This window comes from Ranitomeya imitator, chromosome 9 (assembly GCF_032444005.1).
Source record: "Ranitomeya imitator isolate aRanImi1 chromosome 9, aRanImi1.pri, whole genome shotgun sequence".
In the NCBI taxonomy this organism is placed as follows: domain Eukaryota; kingdom Metazoa; phylum Chordata; class Amphibia; order Anura; family Dendrobatidae; genus Ranitomeya; species Ranitomeya imitator.
Window position 1 is genome coordinate 135,773,996 of NC_091290.1, and position 18,979 is coordinate 135,792,974.

General features: G+C 44.6%; 1 protein-coding gene across 1 annotated transcript; it reads left to right on the forward strand.

Moving 5' to 3' along the window:
- The first annotated feature begins 431 nt into the window (after positions 1-431).
- On the forward strand, positions 432-18,019 carry LOC138649055 (IST1 homolog). The gene is made up of 10 exons (XM_069739149.1): positions 432-476; positions 3,575-3,673; positions 8,746-8,926; positions 9,664-9,748; positions 12,224-12,307; positions 12,518-12,628; positions 12,705-12,851; positions 12,944-13,045; positions 15,633-15,681; positions 15,900-18,019. Exons 2-10 carry the CDS (start codon positions 3,586-3,588, stop codon positions 16,079-16,081), a joined length of 1,029 nt encoding a protein of 342 aa, XP_069595250.1. The 5' UTR covers positions 432-476; positions 3,575-3,585; the 3' UTR covers positions 16,082-18,019.
- The last annotated feature ends 960 nt before the right edge of the window (positions 18,020-18,979 follow it).

The following is an 18,979-nucleotide window of genomic DNA, read 5'->3' on the forward strand; positions in this document are numbered from 1 at the left end:
ATGGATCACTGTGATTGGCACTTTTATGAATCACTGTGATTGGCACTGTTATGTGATACTGGGTGACACTATTATGGGGCATTGCTTGGCACTGTTATGCATTACTGTGGCTGGCACTGTTATGGAGCACTGGCAGTGTTATAGATCAGTATAGTTGGCACTGTTATAGGTAAGTGTGGCTGTATTTTTTGCAGTTAGGGTCTCTCTTGCTGCAAATCCATGCACATTCATCAGGATAACTAGCTCGCTTTGGCATTTTCCTGTTTGTGCCGCTCTTGCGTACACACCACCTCTGCTATGTATGTACTGCAGCCACACACCCAGGTAAGGTATGGCACTATGTGGTCATACACATCACATGATCCCCGCCCTGCGATGACATCACGGTACAGAACACGTGCCTCCCTACCCACATCAGTAAATATCACATATCCTGCCAGACTGCTTCCTGACGCTGCTGCGGGGAGAGAGCTCAGGTAAGTGTATTATTCCATCAGAATTATACGTTTTATGACTTTTCTATTATCTGGCGTATTATAGCGGTGTTTTATGGCACCGATCCTGAATGACATCTCGCTATATAAATTCATTCGATACTGTAGCGAAGACTAAAACAATGGAAAAATACTTAACAAAGAAGTAACAATTTGTAGCTGTTTTTTTGTTTGTTAGTGTCTTAGTTCATAGTTTGTGATTTTTAGTAGCGGTGACACAAGTGTTGTAGATTGTACTATTGCTTTAATTGCAACAGAATCTCTCGGCAGCAGACTTCACTAGCATCTGTGCCAAGTGTGAATGTAGTAGGATCATTGAAGTGGTCTTATTAAAGGGGTTGTCCAGGATTTAGGGTTTTTTTTCCCCAAAAACAGCGCCACACCTGACTATAGGTGGTGTGTGGTATTGAAGATCAACCCAGTGGTGGACATAGAGAAAAGAGGCCCTTGTGCAAAAATAGTATATTGGTCCTTTGCAGTCCAATAATTCACCTGTATGCAAAATTCTACCTACTTTGTAGGCGGTAGTGGCCCTCTTACTTGTCGGGCCCCTCTGCGGCTGCACAAATTGGTATGTTCGCACCTGGATCAACCTCATATCAAAGGACCTTGGCTGCAATACCAAACACAACCCACAGACAGGCAGGGCGCTGTTTCGAACAAAGTAGCCATGTTTGCCCTTTACAGACAGGTTGTACAAGTCCAATATTAGAGTACGGACCGACATGTCCTGTCGAGTCGATATAGGGACATATGAGGAGACCCTCGGACCGTCTAGGCTCGGATTGTGAATGTCGGATGTATGAAGCCGGCACAAGGGACATTTGTCACTCCGGAGAATTGACCTCTGCTGCAATTCCCACAGGACTAAGTATATCCAAAAGTAAAAGAAGTTTAGGCAAAGAAATTGTTTTGGGGTTAAAAAGGCAAATTAAGAAGAAATAAAGATGATTTATCTGAAAGCAAAGTGGTCGGAAAATGTAAGGGTCTACAAGAGCAATCACTTCTTCCCATGGTCGGTCCTCCATAGTAAATATTGGAGTCCTGGATTCGGAGCTCCTCTGAAAACATCGGCAGCTGTGGTGTCTGATTCCACAAGCCACGTGATGACGAGTCACGTACCGGTTTTTCAGGTTCCTCGTCATTGATGCGAGCTCAGAGTTTCACATGATAATGAGCCGACAGAAACCGACACATAAACAATGTCCGAGATAAAAGGAACGTGACTTTTATCCAACACCCATCTCAGTAGTTCCAGGAACAACAACTAGGGGGCAAGGGTAGGGGGATAGACAGAGATGAGGGGGGAGATATAGGGTGGTGCAGGACTGTGGAGAGCTTAGTGGGTGAGAGAGATAAGTTTATATTGTATTCTGTAGCAGCTGGGCAACCAGTGCAATGGCTGGCACAGGGTGGAGGCATCAGTGAAGCAGCTGGTCAGAAATATCACCCTGGCTGCTGCATCCAGGATGGATTGGAGAGGAGAACGTTTGATAAGAGGGAGACCGATCAGAGGAGAGTTTCAGTAGTCCAGAAGAGAGCGAATAACAATGACAGGAAGAGTCTTAGCAGTTTCAAAGGTGAGAAAAGGTCGGATTCTTGAGATGTTTTCAAGGTGCAGGTGACATTCGCAAGCGATTGATTGGGTATAGGGAATAAAGGAAAGTTTTGTGTCAAATATGACCGCAAGACAGCGAATGTGTGGCTTGGAGTTATGGTTGCACCACGCACCCAAGGAAATTGCAAAGTCGGGTACAGGTAGGTTAGTAGTGGGAGGAATCACAGCAAGTTCAGTTTTGGGGAGATTCAATTCAAATGGAGGGAGGACATAATGTTAGAGACAGTGGACAGACAATCACTGGTGTTTTGTATTAGGGTGGTCAGGAGACAATGTGTCTAATTGGTGACATCAGCATAGAGATGGTACTGAAAACCGAATCTACTGATGGTTTGTCCAAAAGGGGCAGTATAAGAGGAGAAGAGGAGGAGGGGGCCTAGGACTGATGAGGGGGCGTAGGACTGATTATTGAGGAACCCCAACAGTAAGGGGAAGATGAGAAGAGGAGGAGACAGCAAAAGACACAGTGAACAGAGAGATAGGAGGAGAACCAGGACTCCTTGAGGCCGATGGAGTGGAGCATATTGAGGAGGAGCTGATGATCCACAGTGTCGAATGCTGCGGAGAGATCCAGGAGAATCAGCATGGAGTAGTGACCATTAGATTTAGCTGTTAGTAGGTCATTAGAGACTTTAGTGAGGGCAGTTTCAATAGAGTTTAAAGAGCAGAAACCAGATTGTAAGGGGTCGAGAACAGAGTTATCTGAGAGAAAGCGGATAAGACGGGAGTGGACCAAACATTCCAGGAGTTTAGAGATGAGGGGAAGATTAGAGACAGGTCTGTGATTAGCGGCACAGTTCTGATCGAGCGAAGACGTTTTTGAAAGTGAAGGGAAAGATACCAAAAGAAAGAGAGAGGTTAAAGGAGTGTTCTCATCTCCAAGATCGTATCCAAATATGCTGTAGGTGTAATAATATTATTAGTAAATACCCCAATTAGAAATGTAGTATAGTTCTTCTGATTCGCTATGTCGCTTACTCCATGAGTAAGGGTGCATACACTCTTACAGCATTGTTCGGAGAATTTTCATATGCAAATCTTCAACTTTTCCAGTCCGTGGATGCAGTAATAATAATAATAATAATCTTTATTTTTATATAGCGCTAACATATTCCGCAGCGCTTTACAGTTTACACACATTATCATCACTGTCCCCAATGGGGCTCACAATAAAAAAGAAGTTGTCAGCTCCGAGTCTATTGTATACTCTCAGCTCAACTTCTTGAACATTTCAAATCTCTGTTTGCTGTCAGTGAATGACACTGAGGCTGACGGCAAGGTGTCACCCAGATTTTGATAATGGTGAAAAAGTTTATAAGAAAGTTGCCTAACTTTTCAATTCCATACTGATCTGTAACACTGCCGTAAAGAAAATACTCATGGATACGTAGAAATATTATTGATTTTGTTGTTAATAAAAAATACAGATTTTGCTAATTATTTTTTTTCTTTTAATTTAAAGGAAGGGGAAACATGTTGAAGGGTGGGTTCAAGGGTGAGCGCCTCCGGGTCAACCTGAGACTGGCCATCAATCGTTTGAAGTTGCTGGAAAAGAAAAAAAGTGAGTCTGGGTCTATTAGTGATGTACTATGGCCATGGTGGTATCAAATTTCTACACCATCAGCTGATTTAATTCATCCAACATTCCTGGTCCGAGTATAGACCATGATATCTGGGCTGACTGCTTCTCTCCTCACCTACAGGTCCTTCTCCAAAAATTAGCATATAGTGTTAAATTTCATTATTTACCATAATGTAATGATTACAATTAAACTTTCATATATTATAGATTCATTATCCACCAACTGAAATTTGTCAGGTCTTTTATTGTTTTAATACTGATGATTTTGGCATACAACTCCTGATAACCCAAAAAACCTGTCTCAATAAATTAGCATATTTCACCCATCCAATCAAATAAAAGTGTTTTTTAATAACAAACAAAAAAAACAACAAATAATAATGTTCAGTCATGCACTCAATACTTGGTCGGGAATCCTTTGGCAGAAATGACTGCTTCAATGCGGCGTGGCATGGAGGCAATCAGCCTGTGACACTGCTGAGATGTTATGGAGGCCCAGGATGCTTCAATAGCGGCCTTAAGCTCATCCAGAGTGTTGGGTCTTGCGTCTCTCAACTTTCTCTTCACAATATCCCACAGATTCTCTATGGGGTTCAGGTCAGGAGAGTTGGCAGGCCAATTGAGCACAGTAATACCATGGTCAGTAAACCATTTACCAGTGGTTTTGGCACTGTGAGCAGGTGCCAGGTCGTGCTGAAAAATGAAATCTTCATCTCCATAAAGCATTTCAGCCGATGGAAGCATGAAGTGCTCCAAAATCTCCTGACCAACACCAGTAGCTGACATGGCACCCCACACCATCACTGACTGTGGGTACTTGACACTGGACTTCAGGCATTTTGGCATTTCCTTCTCCCTAGTCTTCCTCCAGACTCTGGCACCTTGATTTCCGAATGACATGCAAAATTTGCTTTCATCAGAAAAAAGTACTTGGGACCACTTAGCCACAGTCCAGTGCTGCTTCTCTGTAGCCCAGGTTAGGCGCCTCTGCCGCTGTTTATGGTTCAAAAGTGGCTTTACCTGGGGAATGCGGCACCTGTAGCCCATTTCCTGCACACGCCTGTGCACGGTGGCTCTGGATGTTTCCACACCAGACTCAGTCCACTGCTTCCTCAGGTTCCCCAAGGTCTGGAATCGGTCCTTCTCCACAATCTTCCTCAGGGTCCGGTCTCCTCTTCTCGTTGTACAGCGTTTTCTGCCACATTGTTTCCTTCCAACAGACTTACCATTGAGGTGCCTTGATACAGCACTCTGGGAACAGCCTATTTGTTGAGAAATTTCTTTCTGGGTCTTACCCTCTTGCTTGAGGGTGTCAATGATGGCCTTCTTGACATCTGTCAGGTCGCTAGTCTTACCCATGATGGGGGTTTTGAGTAATGAACCAGGCAGGGAGTTTATAAAAGCCTCAGGTATCTTTTGCATGTGTTTAGAGTTAATTAGTTGATTCAGAAGATTAGGGTAATAGGTCGTTTAGAGCAGAGGTCCCCAACTCCAGTCCTCAAGGCCCACCAACAGGTCATGTTTTCAGGATTTCCTTTGCATTGCACAGGTGATGCAATTATTACCTGGGCAAGACTAAGGAAATCCTGAAAACATGACATGTTGGTGGGCCTTGAGAACTGGAGTTGGGGACCTCTGGTTTAGAGAACCTTTTCTTGATATGCTAATTTATTGAGACCGTTTTTTTGGGTTATCAGGAGTTGTATGCCAAAATCATCAGTATTAAAACAATAAAAGACCTGACAAATTTCAGTTTGGTGGATAATGAATCTATAATATATGAAAGTTTAATTGTAATCATTACATTATGGTAAATAATGAAATTTAACACTATATGCTAATTTTTTGAGAAGGACCTGTATATTCAAAAACCTCATAGGCATATATAAGGCTGTAAATTCGGGTCGAGAAATCAGCGATCAGTCCGGACATCATTTTATTTCATAAATCAATAATACTCGTGAAAATAAGAAACTTTGTATTATATCGGAGAAATCCGCTTCTTTCTCCTCTTGGATTCATCTTTTTTTTTTTTCAAAATACTCAGTTCATGGATAAAATCGGTCTTCAGTTAATATTGACTGAAATAGGAGGTGATAGTTGGTGCTTATAAAGTTCTATGGAGAGCTGTAACTGTGGTTTCAGGAGATCGTGTAGCGGAATGTCTGTGTGTTCCACTAACTCCACCCTAGAATGTCTGTGTGTTCCACTAGCTCCTCCCTATAATGTCTGTGTGTTCCACTAGCTCCTCCCTAGAATGTCTGTGTGCTTCTCTAGCTCCTCCCTAGAATGTCTGTGTGTTCCTCTAGCTCCTCCCTAGAATGTCTGTGTGTTCCACTAGCTCCTCCCTAGAATGTCTGTGTGTTCCTCTAGCTCCTCCCTAGAATGTCTGTGTGCTCCACCAGCTCCTCCCTAGAATGTCTGTGTGTTCCACTAGCTCCTCCCTAGAATGTCTGTGTGTTCCACTAGCTCCTCCCTAGAATGTCTATGTGTTCCACCAGCTCCTCCCTAGAATGTCTGTGTGTTCCACTAACTCCACCCTAGAATGTCTGTGTGTTCCACTAGCTCCTCCCTAGAATGTCTGTGTGCTTCTCTAGCTCCTCCCTAGAATGTCTGTGTGTTCCATTAGCTCCTCCCTAGAATGTCTGTGCGTTTCACCAGCTCCTCCCTAGAATGTCTGTGTGTTCCACTAGCTCCACCCTAGAATGTCTGTGTGTTCCACTAGCTCCTCCCTCTAATGTCTGTGTGCTCCTCTAGCTCCTCCCTAGAATGTTTGTGTTCCACTAGCTCCTCCCTAGAATGTCTGTGTGTTCCACCAGCTCCTCCCTAGAATGTCTGTGTGTTCCACTAGCTCCTCCCCAGAATGTCTGTGTTCCACTAGCTCCACCCTAGAATGTCTGTGTGTTCCACTAGCTCCTCCCTCTAATGTCTGTGTGCTCCTCTAGCTCCTCCCTAGAATGTCTGTGTGTTCCACTAGCTCCTCCCTCTAATGTCTGTGTGCTCCTCTAGCTCCTCCCTAGAATGTTTGTGTTCCACTAGCTCCTCCCTAGAATGTCTGTGTGTTCCACCAGCTCCTCCCTAGAATGTCTGTGTGTTCCACTAGCTCCTCCCCAGAATGTCTGTGTTCCACTATCTCCTCCCTAGAATGTGTGTTCCACTAGCTCCTCCCTAGAACGTCTGTGTTCCACTAGCTCCTCCCTAGAATGTCTGTGTGTTCCACTAGCTCCTCCCTAGAATGTCTGTGTTCCACTAGCTCCTCCCCAAAATGTCTGTGTTCCACTATTTCCTCCCTAGAATGTCTGTGTTCCACTAGCTCCTCCTTAGAATATCTGTGTTCCACTAGCTCCTCCCTAGATTGTCTGTGTTCCACTAGCTCCTTCCTAGAATGTCTGTGTGTTCCACTAGCTCCTCCCTAAAATGTCTGTGTGTTCCACTAGCTCCTCCCTAGAATGTCTGTGTGTTCCACCAGCTCCTCCCTAGAATGTCTGTCTGTTCCACTAGCTCCACCCCTCTCCATAGAATTATAACAGCACCAATTGTCATCTTGTATCTCAGTAATAGAAAAATCTGTCTTCGCGGAATAAACATTTTACCCATGGATTGTGTTAGGGTTGGCGGATCGCACTAAATATAAATTAAGATGAAGTGCGATCGCAACCCAGGGTCCACCGTACAGAGATGGAAAACTGCAGCTAACGTGAACAATGGTGGAACACACAGCGAGCAATAGCTAGCTCGCACTGAGTTACATGTCACTCATTGTATAGCAGACGAGGCTGTGTCACTCGCACCCAGCAATGGAAAAGAAGCTCTGCAGTAGAGTTGTGTCACTCGCACACAGCAACGGAAAAGATGCTCTGCAGTAGAGCTGTGTCACTTTCACATAGTAACAGAAAAGATGCTCTGCAGTAGAGCTGTGTCACTTTCACATAGTAACAGAAAAGATGTTCTGCAGTAGAGCTGTGTCACTTTCACATAGTAACAGAAAAGATGTTCTGCAGTAGAGCTGTGTCCCTCACACACAGCAACGGAAAAGATGCTCTGCAGTAGAGCGGTGTCACTTTCACATAGTAACAGAAAAGATGCTCTGCAGTAGAGCTGTGTCAATCGCACACAGTAACGGAAAAGATGCTCTGCAGTAGAGCTGTATCACTTCCACACAGTAACAGAAAAGATGCTCTGCAGTAGAGCTGTGTCACTCGCACACACTAACAGAGCTGGTATGGCGCTAAACACGGACCCTGTTAACTTTACAGAAGAACTCAACCCAGACTGGGGCATAGGAACAGGTAGTGGACACAATCACAGCATGTGCACGCACACAAACTCCTCTCCGGAGGTGTAGGAATTCTAAAGGCTACACACCTGACCTGAGCACACGCAGACAAGTCCACACTACCGTAATGTTCCACACACATAAATTATCTTAGCACACAGGCATGCATTCCAGGAAACCTTTTCTACTTTCCAGTTCAAGTCCAGTCAGACAGGACCTTGCTCGTGGACCAATCAGGAACTGCCATGTCAACCGAGCAGCTGACGACCGACCACTAATGAGATGTCGCCACCTGACGAGCATGAGGAGCATGCTCAATATGGTGATTTCTGGACTTAGCCTCTGGAAGGCCTGTTCGCCGCTGCCTATTGCTAGTTACTATAGCTTTGGCTGGAGAACCAGCAGTAACCAAGTAAACTTTACAAGTCTGGGCAAGAAGCTGGGACCGACATCTTTGCTGAGCAGCTCCCACTGCGGCTGAAGCAAAATGTGAGACCGCAGAGGCAGACAAGGCTTGGAATCTACCCTGCGCAGTGGGAGAATCCCAGTGCTTAACAGATCGAGAGTAAAAGATCAGGAGGAAAAAGAAGCAGATCTCTCTGATAAGATATATTACAAAGTGTCTTATTTTCCCACACACTAATAATTTATGGAAGAAAAATTAAAACAACTGTTACTCTTTAAGCAGAAGTTGTCAGTTGTCAAGATAGGGAATGTGATGGCACTAGAATTCCAATAAGCTATAGTTTTAATCACATTATCTTCCTTCCAATAGCTGAAATGGCAATGAAATCTCGGAAGGAGATCGCCGACTATTTATCATGCCGGAAGGATGAGAGAGCGAGGATCCGGGTGGAACATATAATCCGGGAGGACTATATGGTGGAAGCGATGGAGATCCTAGAGCTGTACTGCGACCTGCTCCTGGCACGATTCGGATTAATTCAGTCCATGAAGTAAGTCTGGGGAGCAGAGCTGAAATCTGCACTTAGGTCCTTAGGGGATTGTTCACACATGCGTGTTTCAAGTTCGTATTTTGTTTGTCTTATTTTGCTATTGTACAAGGGTCATTTTGCACACTGGCCTCATAAAAAAAATAACAGCATGCGCTAGTATTATGGAGCAGATTTTATGCTTGTCTGCGATGAGCGCCCGGAGCCGGTCCTTTGTCCTTTCATCCAGGTTCAAGACTCAAAACTGTGTCTTGGCTTCAAGATTCCGATTAGATAGACAGTAAGGCCGGTTTCACAAATCCGCATTTTGTGGTCTGAGCTATATATTTCCAGAGATATGGACCTTTTCATTTAGTTCTTATTTTATGGTCGTTACCAAGTCAAAGTTGCCCATAGGTTAATGAAGCAGAGCAGCCTAGAGACACGCCCCAGAGGATCCTGTGAGCACCGCCCGCTTGGAAAAAAATAAATAAAAAGGCCCATATCTCTGGAACCATATGATGGATTTTAAAAAAGGAAAAAAAACAGAATATGTAGGGGGAATAAAATAAAAACAAAAATAATGGACAACGGTCCTCTTGAAGTGGTGGATTTGCCACCTAAACTATTGGATATTGAAAAGTCATAGAAGAGCAAGTGCAATAACTACAGAGCCGAGAGGAGTGTTATAACTAATTATCTCTGATGTAATAATAATAGTTACATTAGTATATATTAATAATCAGATGTACTCTCTGCAGGGAGCTGGACCCAGGTCTGGCCGAGGCCGTGTCTACTGTCATCTGGGCTGCTCCACGTCTGATAGAAATCTCTGAATTAAAGATAGTAAGTGGTTCAGGAATGAAATATGTGCTTGAAATATTAATTACGGTACTCTGAAGTGGAAGAAATTGTAATAATGATACAATAGAGACCTACAGGACTAGAACAAGCCCTCTATGTATCCCCAATAGTGAAATAAGTGAAGGATCCCCCTCTATGTCCTCTATGTATCCCCAATAGGGAAATAAGTGAAGGATCCCCCTCTATGTCCTCTATGTATCCCCAATAGGGAAATAAGTGAAGGATCCCCCTCTATGTCCTCTATGTATCCTCAATAGGGAAATAAGTGAAGGATCCCCCTCTATGTCCTCTATGTATCCCCAATAGGGAAATAAGTGAAGGATCCCCCTCTATGTCCTCTATGTATCCCCAATAGGGAAATAAGTGAAGGATCCCCCTCTATGTATCCTCAATAGTGAAATAAGTGAAGAATCCCCCTCTATGTCCTCTATGTATCCCCAATAGGGAAATAAGTGAAGGGTCCCCCTCTATGTCCTCTATGTATCCCCAATAGGGAAATAAGTGAAGGATCCCCCTCTATGTCCTCTATGTATCCCCAATAGGGAAATAAGTGAAGAATCCCCCTCTATGTCCTCTATGTATCCGCAATATGGAAATAAGTGAAGGATCCCCCTCTATGTCCTCTATGTATCCCCCAATAGTGAAATAAGTGAAGGATCCCACTCTATGTCCTCTATGTATCCCCCAATAGTGGAATAAGTGAAGGATCCCCTCTATGTATCCCCCAATAGTGAAATAAGTGAAGGATCCCCCTCTATGTCCTCTATGTATCCCCCAATAGTGGAATAAGTGAAGGATCCCCTCTATGTATCCCCCAATAATGGAATAAGTGAAGGATCCCCCTCTAGGTATCCCACAATAGTGAAATAAGTGAAGGATCCCCCTCTATGTCCTCTATGTATCCCCCAATAGTGAAATAAGTGAAGGATCCCCCTCTATGTCCTCTATGTATCCCCCAATAGTGGAATAAGTGAAGGATCCCCCTCTAGGTATCTCACAATAGTGAAATAAGTGAAGGATCCCTCTCTATGTCCTCTATGTATCCCCCAATAGTGAAATAAGTGAAGGATCCCCCTCTAGGTATCCCACAATAGTGAAATAAGTGAAGGATCCCCCTATATGTCCTCTATGTATCCCCCAATAGTGAAATAAGTGAAGAATCCCCCTCTATGACCTCTATGTATCCCCAATAGGGAAATAAGTGAAGGATCCCCCTCTATGTCCTCTACGTATCCCCAATAGGGAAATAAGTGAAGGATCCCCCTCTATGTCCTCTATGTATCCCCCAATAGTGAAATAAGTGAAGAATCCCCCTCTATGCTCTCTATTTATCCCCAATAGTGAAATAAGTGAAGAATCCCCCTCTATGTATCCCAGAATAGTGGAAAAAAAGTGGAAGATCCCCCTCAATGTCCTCTATGTATCCCACAATAGTGAAATAAGTGAAGGATCCCCCTCTATGTCCTATATGTATCCCCCAATAGTGAAATAAGTGAAGGATCCCCCTCTATGTCCTATATGTATCCCACAATAGTGAAATAAGTGAAGGATCCCCCTCTATGTCCTCTATGTATCCCCAATAGTGGAAAAAAGTGGAGGATCCCCCTCTTTGATCATTGTACATCCCCCAATAGTGAAGAAATTATTGAATCCCCATCGATGACCTCCATACATTCCCCCCAAAAGTGAAAGAAGTGGATAATCCCTTTATATTCTCTATAAGTCCTTATAAGAGATGGAGATGGGGTTGTCCTGATAAGAAAACTTTTTGAAGAAACCTACAGCCCATAAGACTCCTTACACCACCTCAGTCTCCACAAGAGAAAACCAAACAGTACTTTCAACAAATTAAAAATACCGTAAATAAATTTGCTGCTGATTGGATATGCAGAATAAATCAGGGTCATCTCATCTTGGGGCTAAAAAAAAGTCCCATCTCCAAGTGCTATGGGGCAGATGAATATTTGTGATGTAATTTACACCAACCTCCACAGTAAACTCTAGTTAATTTGTTATTCTCCTTCTTTGCTGGCAAAAAAAAAGAAAAAAAAAATTGGAAAAATATGGACGATTTTTCATATGCCACAAAACTCCCCTACCGCTGACGGCCATGGTGGCCACGCTCGCTGCATTCACTAGCGCTCCTGCCTTTATGGTCCGCTGATGGATGGGCAAAGATCATAGTTATCAGCGGTGGGCAAAACACTTGCACAACATTGACTCAGATGCTTTTCCGGTTTTACCGGATTCACCACGAAGTTTGCACAATGGATTTACTTTATTATCGTAAATCCAGATCACCGGGTTCAAGAGAAACCGACACCACAAGGTGCAGCCGAAAATCTCGGGTGGCCAATGGGTTCTGCAGGGGTTGGAGCTTTGACCTCGGTGCACCATTATTGTGAAGAATCGACTTGTAGGACCACGAAAAAGTCAAACTTTCTGTTTTTATTCCAGGTGGCCAACCAACTTTGTAATAAATACAGCAAAGAATACGGAAACCTGTGCAGGACAAATCAGATCGGAACAGTTAGTGAAAGAGTAAGTCCAAGGATAGATTAGAAGGGGTTGTCCATCTTTTTTTTTTACTTAATGGCACGTATTATGGGCTAACAAAACCCAATAGTTAAAATGTTTTTAAACCCCATATTGTCCCAAAAGGAGGACATCCCCTAAAAGAGAGGGGATCGATGTGGGGCGGATTTACCTTTAATATTTTGTACTAAACCATGAATTGTCCCATATAAACAGCTGATGCACAAATTAAGCCCGGAAGCCCCTCCAAAAATCCTGGTGGAGAGATACCTGATTGAGATTGCCAAAAATTACAACGTCCAGTATGAGCCAGACGCCCGGGCGATGGTGAGTCGATCTGACTATGTCAATCCCATTTTGCTTCCTCTATGACGGATACATTAAGTGATTAATTACTTTCCAGGCTGAAGCCCCTACTGGATTTGAAGTTGACGGACGTCCCATAGATTTTACAAATAATGACAAAAAAGGAGGACCTGGCGGCAGAGGCGGAGGCGGTGGGGGTGACTTCAGAAGCAATGGACCTCGAGGTCCTTATCCCCAGATTACAGTAAGTATAAAGCGTACAGTACAATCTGCACCGTACATTGCTAAGAAATGTAGATCCAGTGTGGCACTCATTATTTATCCCTAACTTTGTAGCAGACGACTCCTGACGTAGGAATCTATGAGGAATGCACTTTTATACAGCCACCTCCAAAAGGAAAACCACCAGTCCCCGGCTTTCATCCATCCTATGACTCTGTAAGTGCAAAACAGTAGTATTAGTATCTACAGGATGGGGGATAAATGTGTGATCGCTGGTGGATTCAACCGACAAATCACAAGAACGGGGGTCCCAATCTCTCCGGTGTAATTGGAATCATTGTAAGCACGTGCAACCAAAAAACCTTTCACAGAGAGTGGCACATGGTCACTCCCGCTCCATTCATGCAGTGGATTGTGCTTGACCTGTTCTCAGGATCGATGGGAGTCCCATTGGTCTGCGGATGTTGTTTTTGGACATGTTTGACGTGTTAGTGGATACCTTTGGCTAATAAGGTTGACCTAAGTTTCAGTCTACAATCTTCAAGCCTTCATTCTATTTCCGTCCGCCTGAAATGCAGTTTACAAACTGATCAAAAGTTTTCTTTTGTGGGAGTGTCTCTCCCAGTAATATAGGCTGGACGTGAGATCTACGTGTTTCCCAGTAATAAAGCTAGATGCGAGGTCTGAGTGTCTCCCCCAGTAATATAGGCTGGATGTGAGATCTGTGTGTCTCTCCCAGTAATATAGGCTGGATGTGAGATCTGTGTGTCTCTCCCAGTAATATAGGCTGGATGTGAGGTCTGTGTCTCTCCCAGTAATATAGGCTGGATGTGAGGTCTGTGTCTCTCCCAGTAATATAGGCTGGATGTGAGGTCTGTGTGTCTCTACCAGTAATATAGGCTGGATGTGAGCTCTGTGTCTCTACCAGTAATATAGGCTGGATGTGAGATCTGTGTGTCTCTCCCAGTAATATAGGCTGGATGTGAGATCTGTGTGTCTCTCCCAGTAATATAGGCTGGATGTGAGGTCTGTGTGTCTCTCCCAGTAATATAGGCTGGATGTGAGGTCTGTGTGTCTCTCCCAGTAATATAGGCTGGATGTGAGCTCTGTATGTCTCTCCCAGTAATATAGGCTGGATGTGAGCTCTGTGTGTCTCTCCCAGTAATACAGGCTGGATGTGAGATCTGTGTGTCTCTCCCAGTAATATAGGCTGGATGTGAGGTCTGTGTCTCTACCAGTAATATAGGCTGGATGTGAGATCTGTGTGTCTCTCCCAGTAATATAGGCTGGATGTGAGTTCAGTGTCTCTCCCAGTAATATAGGCTGTATGTGAGGTCTGTGTGTCTCTCCCAGTAATATAGGCTGGATGTGAGCTCAGTGTCTCTACCAGTAATATAGGCTGGATGTGAGATCTGTGTGTCTCTCCCAGTAATATAGGCTGGATGTGAGCTCAGTGTCTCTCCCAGTAATATAGGCTGTATGTGAGGTCTGTGTGTCTCTCCCTGTAATATAGGCTGGATGTGAGGTCTGTGTGTCTCTCTCAGTAATATAGGCTGGATTTGAAGTCTGTGTGTCTCTCCCAGTAATAAAGCTAGATGTGAGGTCTGAGTGTCTCTCTCAGTAATACAGGATGGATGTGAGGTGTGTGTCTCTCCCAGTAATATAGGCTGGATGTGAAGTCTGTATGTCTACCCCAATAATATAGGCTGTATGTGAGGTCTGTATGTATCTAGGATACTGCTGGTTTCATTGTCATATATTAGCACAGCTTCTATCCTGCACTTATTCCCTCTTAATGTTTCTGACTTTTCTATAGCTTGTTTTCTTTAATCTCCCTGAGACTGTAGATGCCTTCTCCACTCTCCACACTGGGTGCATGCACAAACCCTTTCCCCTCCCTGCTGCTATTTCTAAAGCTGACAGAAGGGAGATTGAGATTTTGCAACAGATCACTCAGCTAGATAAAGGAGTTACAGACTGTCTGCAAAAGCAAGATTGTAGAATTTTTTTTTTTAAGAAAGTTGCTTACAGTGGGTTTGCATGTCGGGGAGGAAGTGAACCATAAAAACTAAATTTATGGAAAGGTCTGCAGAGCTTGTAAGTCTAACTGGCAAAAACTTACTATATGTAATAAATCAATCAATTATAACCGGAGCTACTGAGGCCTTTTAGGGTACCGTCACACTATACGATTTACCTACGATCACGACCAGCGATATGACCTGGCCGTTATCGTAGGTAAATCGTAGTGTGGTCGCTGGGGAGCTGTCACACAGACCGCTCTCCAGCGACCAATGATGCCGAGGTCCCCGGGTAACCAGGGTAAACATCGGGTTACTAAGTGCAGGACCGCGCTTACGGCCGGCAGTCACAGTGCGGGAAGCAGACGGCAAGGGACCTGACACCAGAATGTAAGTATGTGCTGTTTTTTTTTTTGTTAGTTTTACGCTTGTAACCAGGGTAAACATCGGGTTACTAAGCGCGGCCCTGCGCTTAGTAACCCGATGTTTACCCTGGTTACAAGCGAACGCATCGCTAGATCGCATCGCTAGATCGGTGTCACACACACCGATCTAGCGATGACAGCGGGAGATCCAGCGACGAAAGAAAGTTCTAAACGATCTGCTACGACGTACGATTCTCAGCAGGATCCCTGATCGTAACGATATCGCTGGAACGTCACGAATCGTACCGTCGTAGCGATTGAAATGGCAGTGTGTGACGGTACCCTTAGGTCCATTGTTGATTTACCTACCTGACCACATTATAACCAAGTAACTGTGTTTTCTTTGTGTTTTATCAGCTGAAATCCCCCGGACTGGACCCACAGGTTTCTCCTGCACCTGATAATGGTAAGTGCAAATGGAAACCACAGATATTAGACTAGTGATGTAATGTCACATCCCTATAGGCGGTGTAAGGGTTGACGTATGCATTGAAGCGAGGCCTGAGACCCATAGAGTCCAAACTTTAAAAAAAATGTATTCTTTAACCTCTCCTAGGCCAGATGATCAATGGTCCATTGTATCACTATGACCCTGACGGTGGCGTCATTTCTTGTCACTTGCAGGTGCTGGCATCAAACCAGGCGCAACTGCCCCCGGGAACTTTGACCACCTAACTTTACCAAAGCTTCCGTCCGTACCGGTCAGCCCAGCCCAGCAGTCGCCAACTAATGACCCCTCTGCATATGAGGATATTGACTTTGAAGATCTGTCGAAAAGACTGGAGTCCCTTAAAAAGAAGACGTAGAATCTGTGATGACGAAGACCTTATGCTTTATGTTAAACCCGGGTATCATGAGAAAGCCATAAGTTTACAGTTATTGGACTTCTAATTAATAAAAAATAATTGATTTGTTACATGCTGCATCATAGTACCCACCCGTCATAGGAACAACGGGTTGAAAATTGATCCCTAACTAGGTGGTGGCTCTTCGCCAAGATGTCCCTGGCTAGTGCTCCTTTCAGAACCAAGATTGTAACAGTTGTTTAGGTGCTGACCGGCATGGAGCGGATCGGGCAGCTATAAGCAGCCTGAGTATTCAGGTGTAGCACCTTGCTACATTGTTCTTTTGTGGAACCTAGCCTCATCTTACTCTAGATGTTCTTGCCAAGTGGCTCATTATCCTCCTCACAGCTCAGTCCATTAAATCCTGTTGCTATTGCTACTCGGCTCTGCTGTATCAGGCTACAAGATACTAACTCTTCTCTTCTAATAAGATCTTGCTGAGTGAAGCGACCAGCTACAAACACTTTTCTCCTTTAAAGGTACCTGTTTAACTTCTCATTACTGCTGCTTTGGTGCCATTGCACACTACAATTCTGATACATCCCTCCTGCAAGATGCCTAATTTCATAGACTTCTCTACTGTTCCTGTATATAACTGCCCTCTCCCCACCTCCACTACCTTTACTGCTTATTAGGCTTGAGCGAAACGGATCGGACAAATTCAAAAGTCGCCGACTTTTGGCAAAGTCGGGTTTCATGAAACCCGACCCGATCCTAGTGTGGGATCGGCCATGCGGTTGGCGATCTTCGCGCCAAAGTCGCATTTCGTATGACGCGTTTGGCGCCATTTTTTCAGCCAATGAAGGAGCGTGGGCAGAGTGATGGCATAGGTCTTAGGGGCGTGGACGCCTATCGCCATCTTGTCGCTTGTGCGCTGTAGCGATTTGCAATGTGTAACACCAGCTTTTCTGTTCAGGGACGGAGGGGAGAGAGAGAGAAAAAAGATAGATTTCCCACTGACTTTGCATTGGGTTTCGTGCTTCGGTCGATCCCCGACTTTTTGCCATAATCGGCCGATTTCACTTGACTCGACTTTTGAGATAGTTGGGTTTCGTGAAACCCGACTCGACCCTAAAAAAGTAAAAGTCGCTCAACCCTACTGCTTACAGCTTTGCTTGCCCTGCTCCTCGCTGGTGCACCTGCCGTCCAGCAAGTCCAGCTCCGCTGCATCATCGCCTCTGGTCCATGCTGCTTACCCTGAATTACAGCTCATCAGCTGAGCCTGTGACATTACAATAGGGCGCACAATACTCTCCCGAAAGATCCAGCAGGCTCCAGGAAAAAGGCTACACTTCTCATATTCCTCAGAAGCTAGGCAAATCTTCCAGCCGCAGCACTTCTTGTACCCAGCCATCGAAATACACATTCGGGGGGGTTTGGTGGGCAATTAACTGGCAGGGAGGGGGCAATAAAGGGTAAATGGGTCATGCTTAAAAAAGTTTTCTATGTCACAATAAACAAGGACCGGATGATAGCTGGCATTTTCCAAACACCGTATAGAGGGAGGAAGCAGAAATCTGACCGGTTCCTTTAGGCCACATTTCCTTTTGTGCAATAAAGACGTCTGTATATTATATTGTGTAATCCCACATGGTCCATGAAGTACATTACATGTTTTTTTTTGTGCAAAAATAGGCACCAGCCTCAATTTTGGTGCAATGGCCTGTAAATATGTGTCATAAAATTGCGGGGACCCCATAGGCAGCAAGAGGCGAGAACACAACTGCTCCATCCCTAGATCTGCACCTGGACACAAGCACAGAGATTGTGCTACAAATTAATTTCCACATAGGTTTACTTTGATACATTCTTTTTTTTTTTGCTTGCACTGACGATCAGAGACCGAGAAAATAAAAAAACTAAAACGAATATTGTCCAATAAATGATCAGTGAAATCTAGATTACCAGGGTTGTGCCTGTTGTGTCCTTATTGGGGGTCCGGCTGATGTTGCCTCTTTGTATGTAGGGGGTCATACAAGGTAAATTAATTGTATCCTATTGATCCATTAGGGGACAACTGATTACTGAAGGTCTGAATGTTGGGAACCTGCGATGGAAAAGTGTCTGGTAACGGTGTCCCAAAGGTTGTTAAACTTTTTAATAAGTACGGTATGCCACATGTATGGTGCCAAATACAGGGCTAAAGTAATCCAACCAAGGGGGGGGGTATAAGTAAAAGTTGTGAACGTGTGTAGCCAGACACGACAAATTCATGGCGCATCTTCTGTCTACAGATTGAGCAAAAATATTTTGCAGGACCCTGGTCTGTGGCTGCGGGCTCAGATCCCTGCAAAGTTTCTCCTACCTGCTGGATTTTTCTAACTAGTAGGCTTGGTACGATGTCACACCGCAACGACCTACTAATCAGAGAAAGATCTGGGGATGCTGGTAGATAGGGGAACAGGGCAGGACGCGGACTATCCACCAGGGTCTTTCAAATGCTTTTGCTCAACTCTACTTTTTAGACATTAATTAACCCCTTCCCGACCCATGACGCCACGTAGGCGTCATGAAAGTCAGTGCCAATCCGACCCATGACGCCTATGCGGCGTCATGGAAAGATCGCGTCCCTGCAGATCGAGTGAAAGGGTTAACTCCCATTTCACCCGATCTGCAGGGACAGGGGGAGTGGTAGTTTAGCCCAGGGGGGGGTGGCTTCACCCCCTCGTGGCTACGATCGCTCTGATTGGCTGTTGAAAGTGAAACTGCCAATCAGAGCGATTTGTAATATTTCACCTATTATAACAGGTGAAATATTACAATCCAGCCATGGCCGATGCTGCAATATCATCGGCCATGGCTGGAAATACTAATGTGCCCCCACCCCACCCCACCGATCGCCCCCCCAGCCCCCCGATC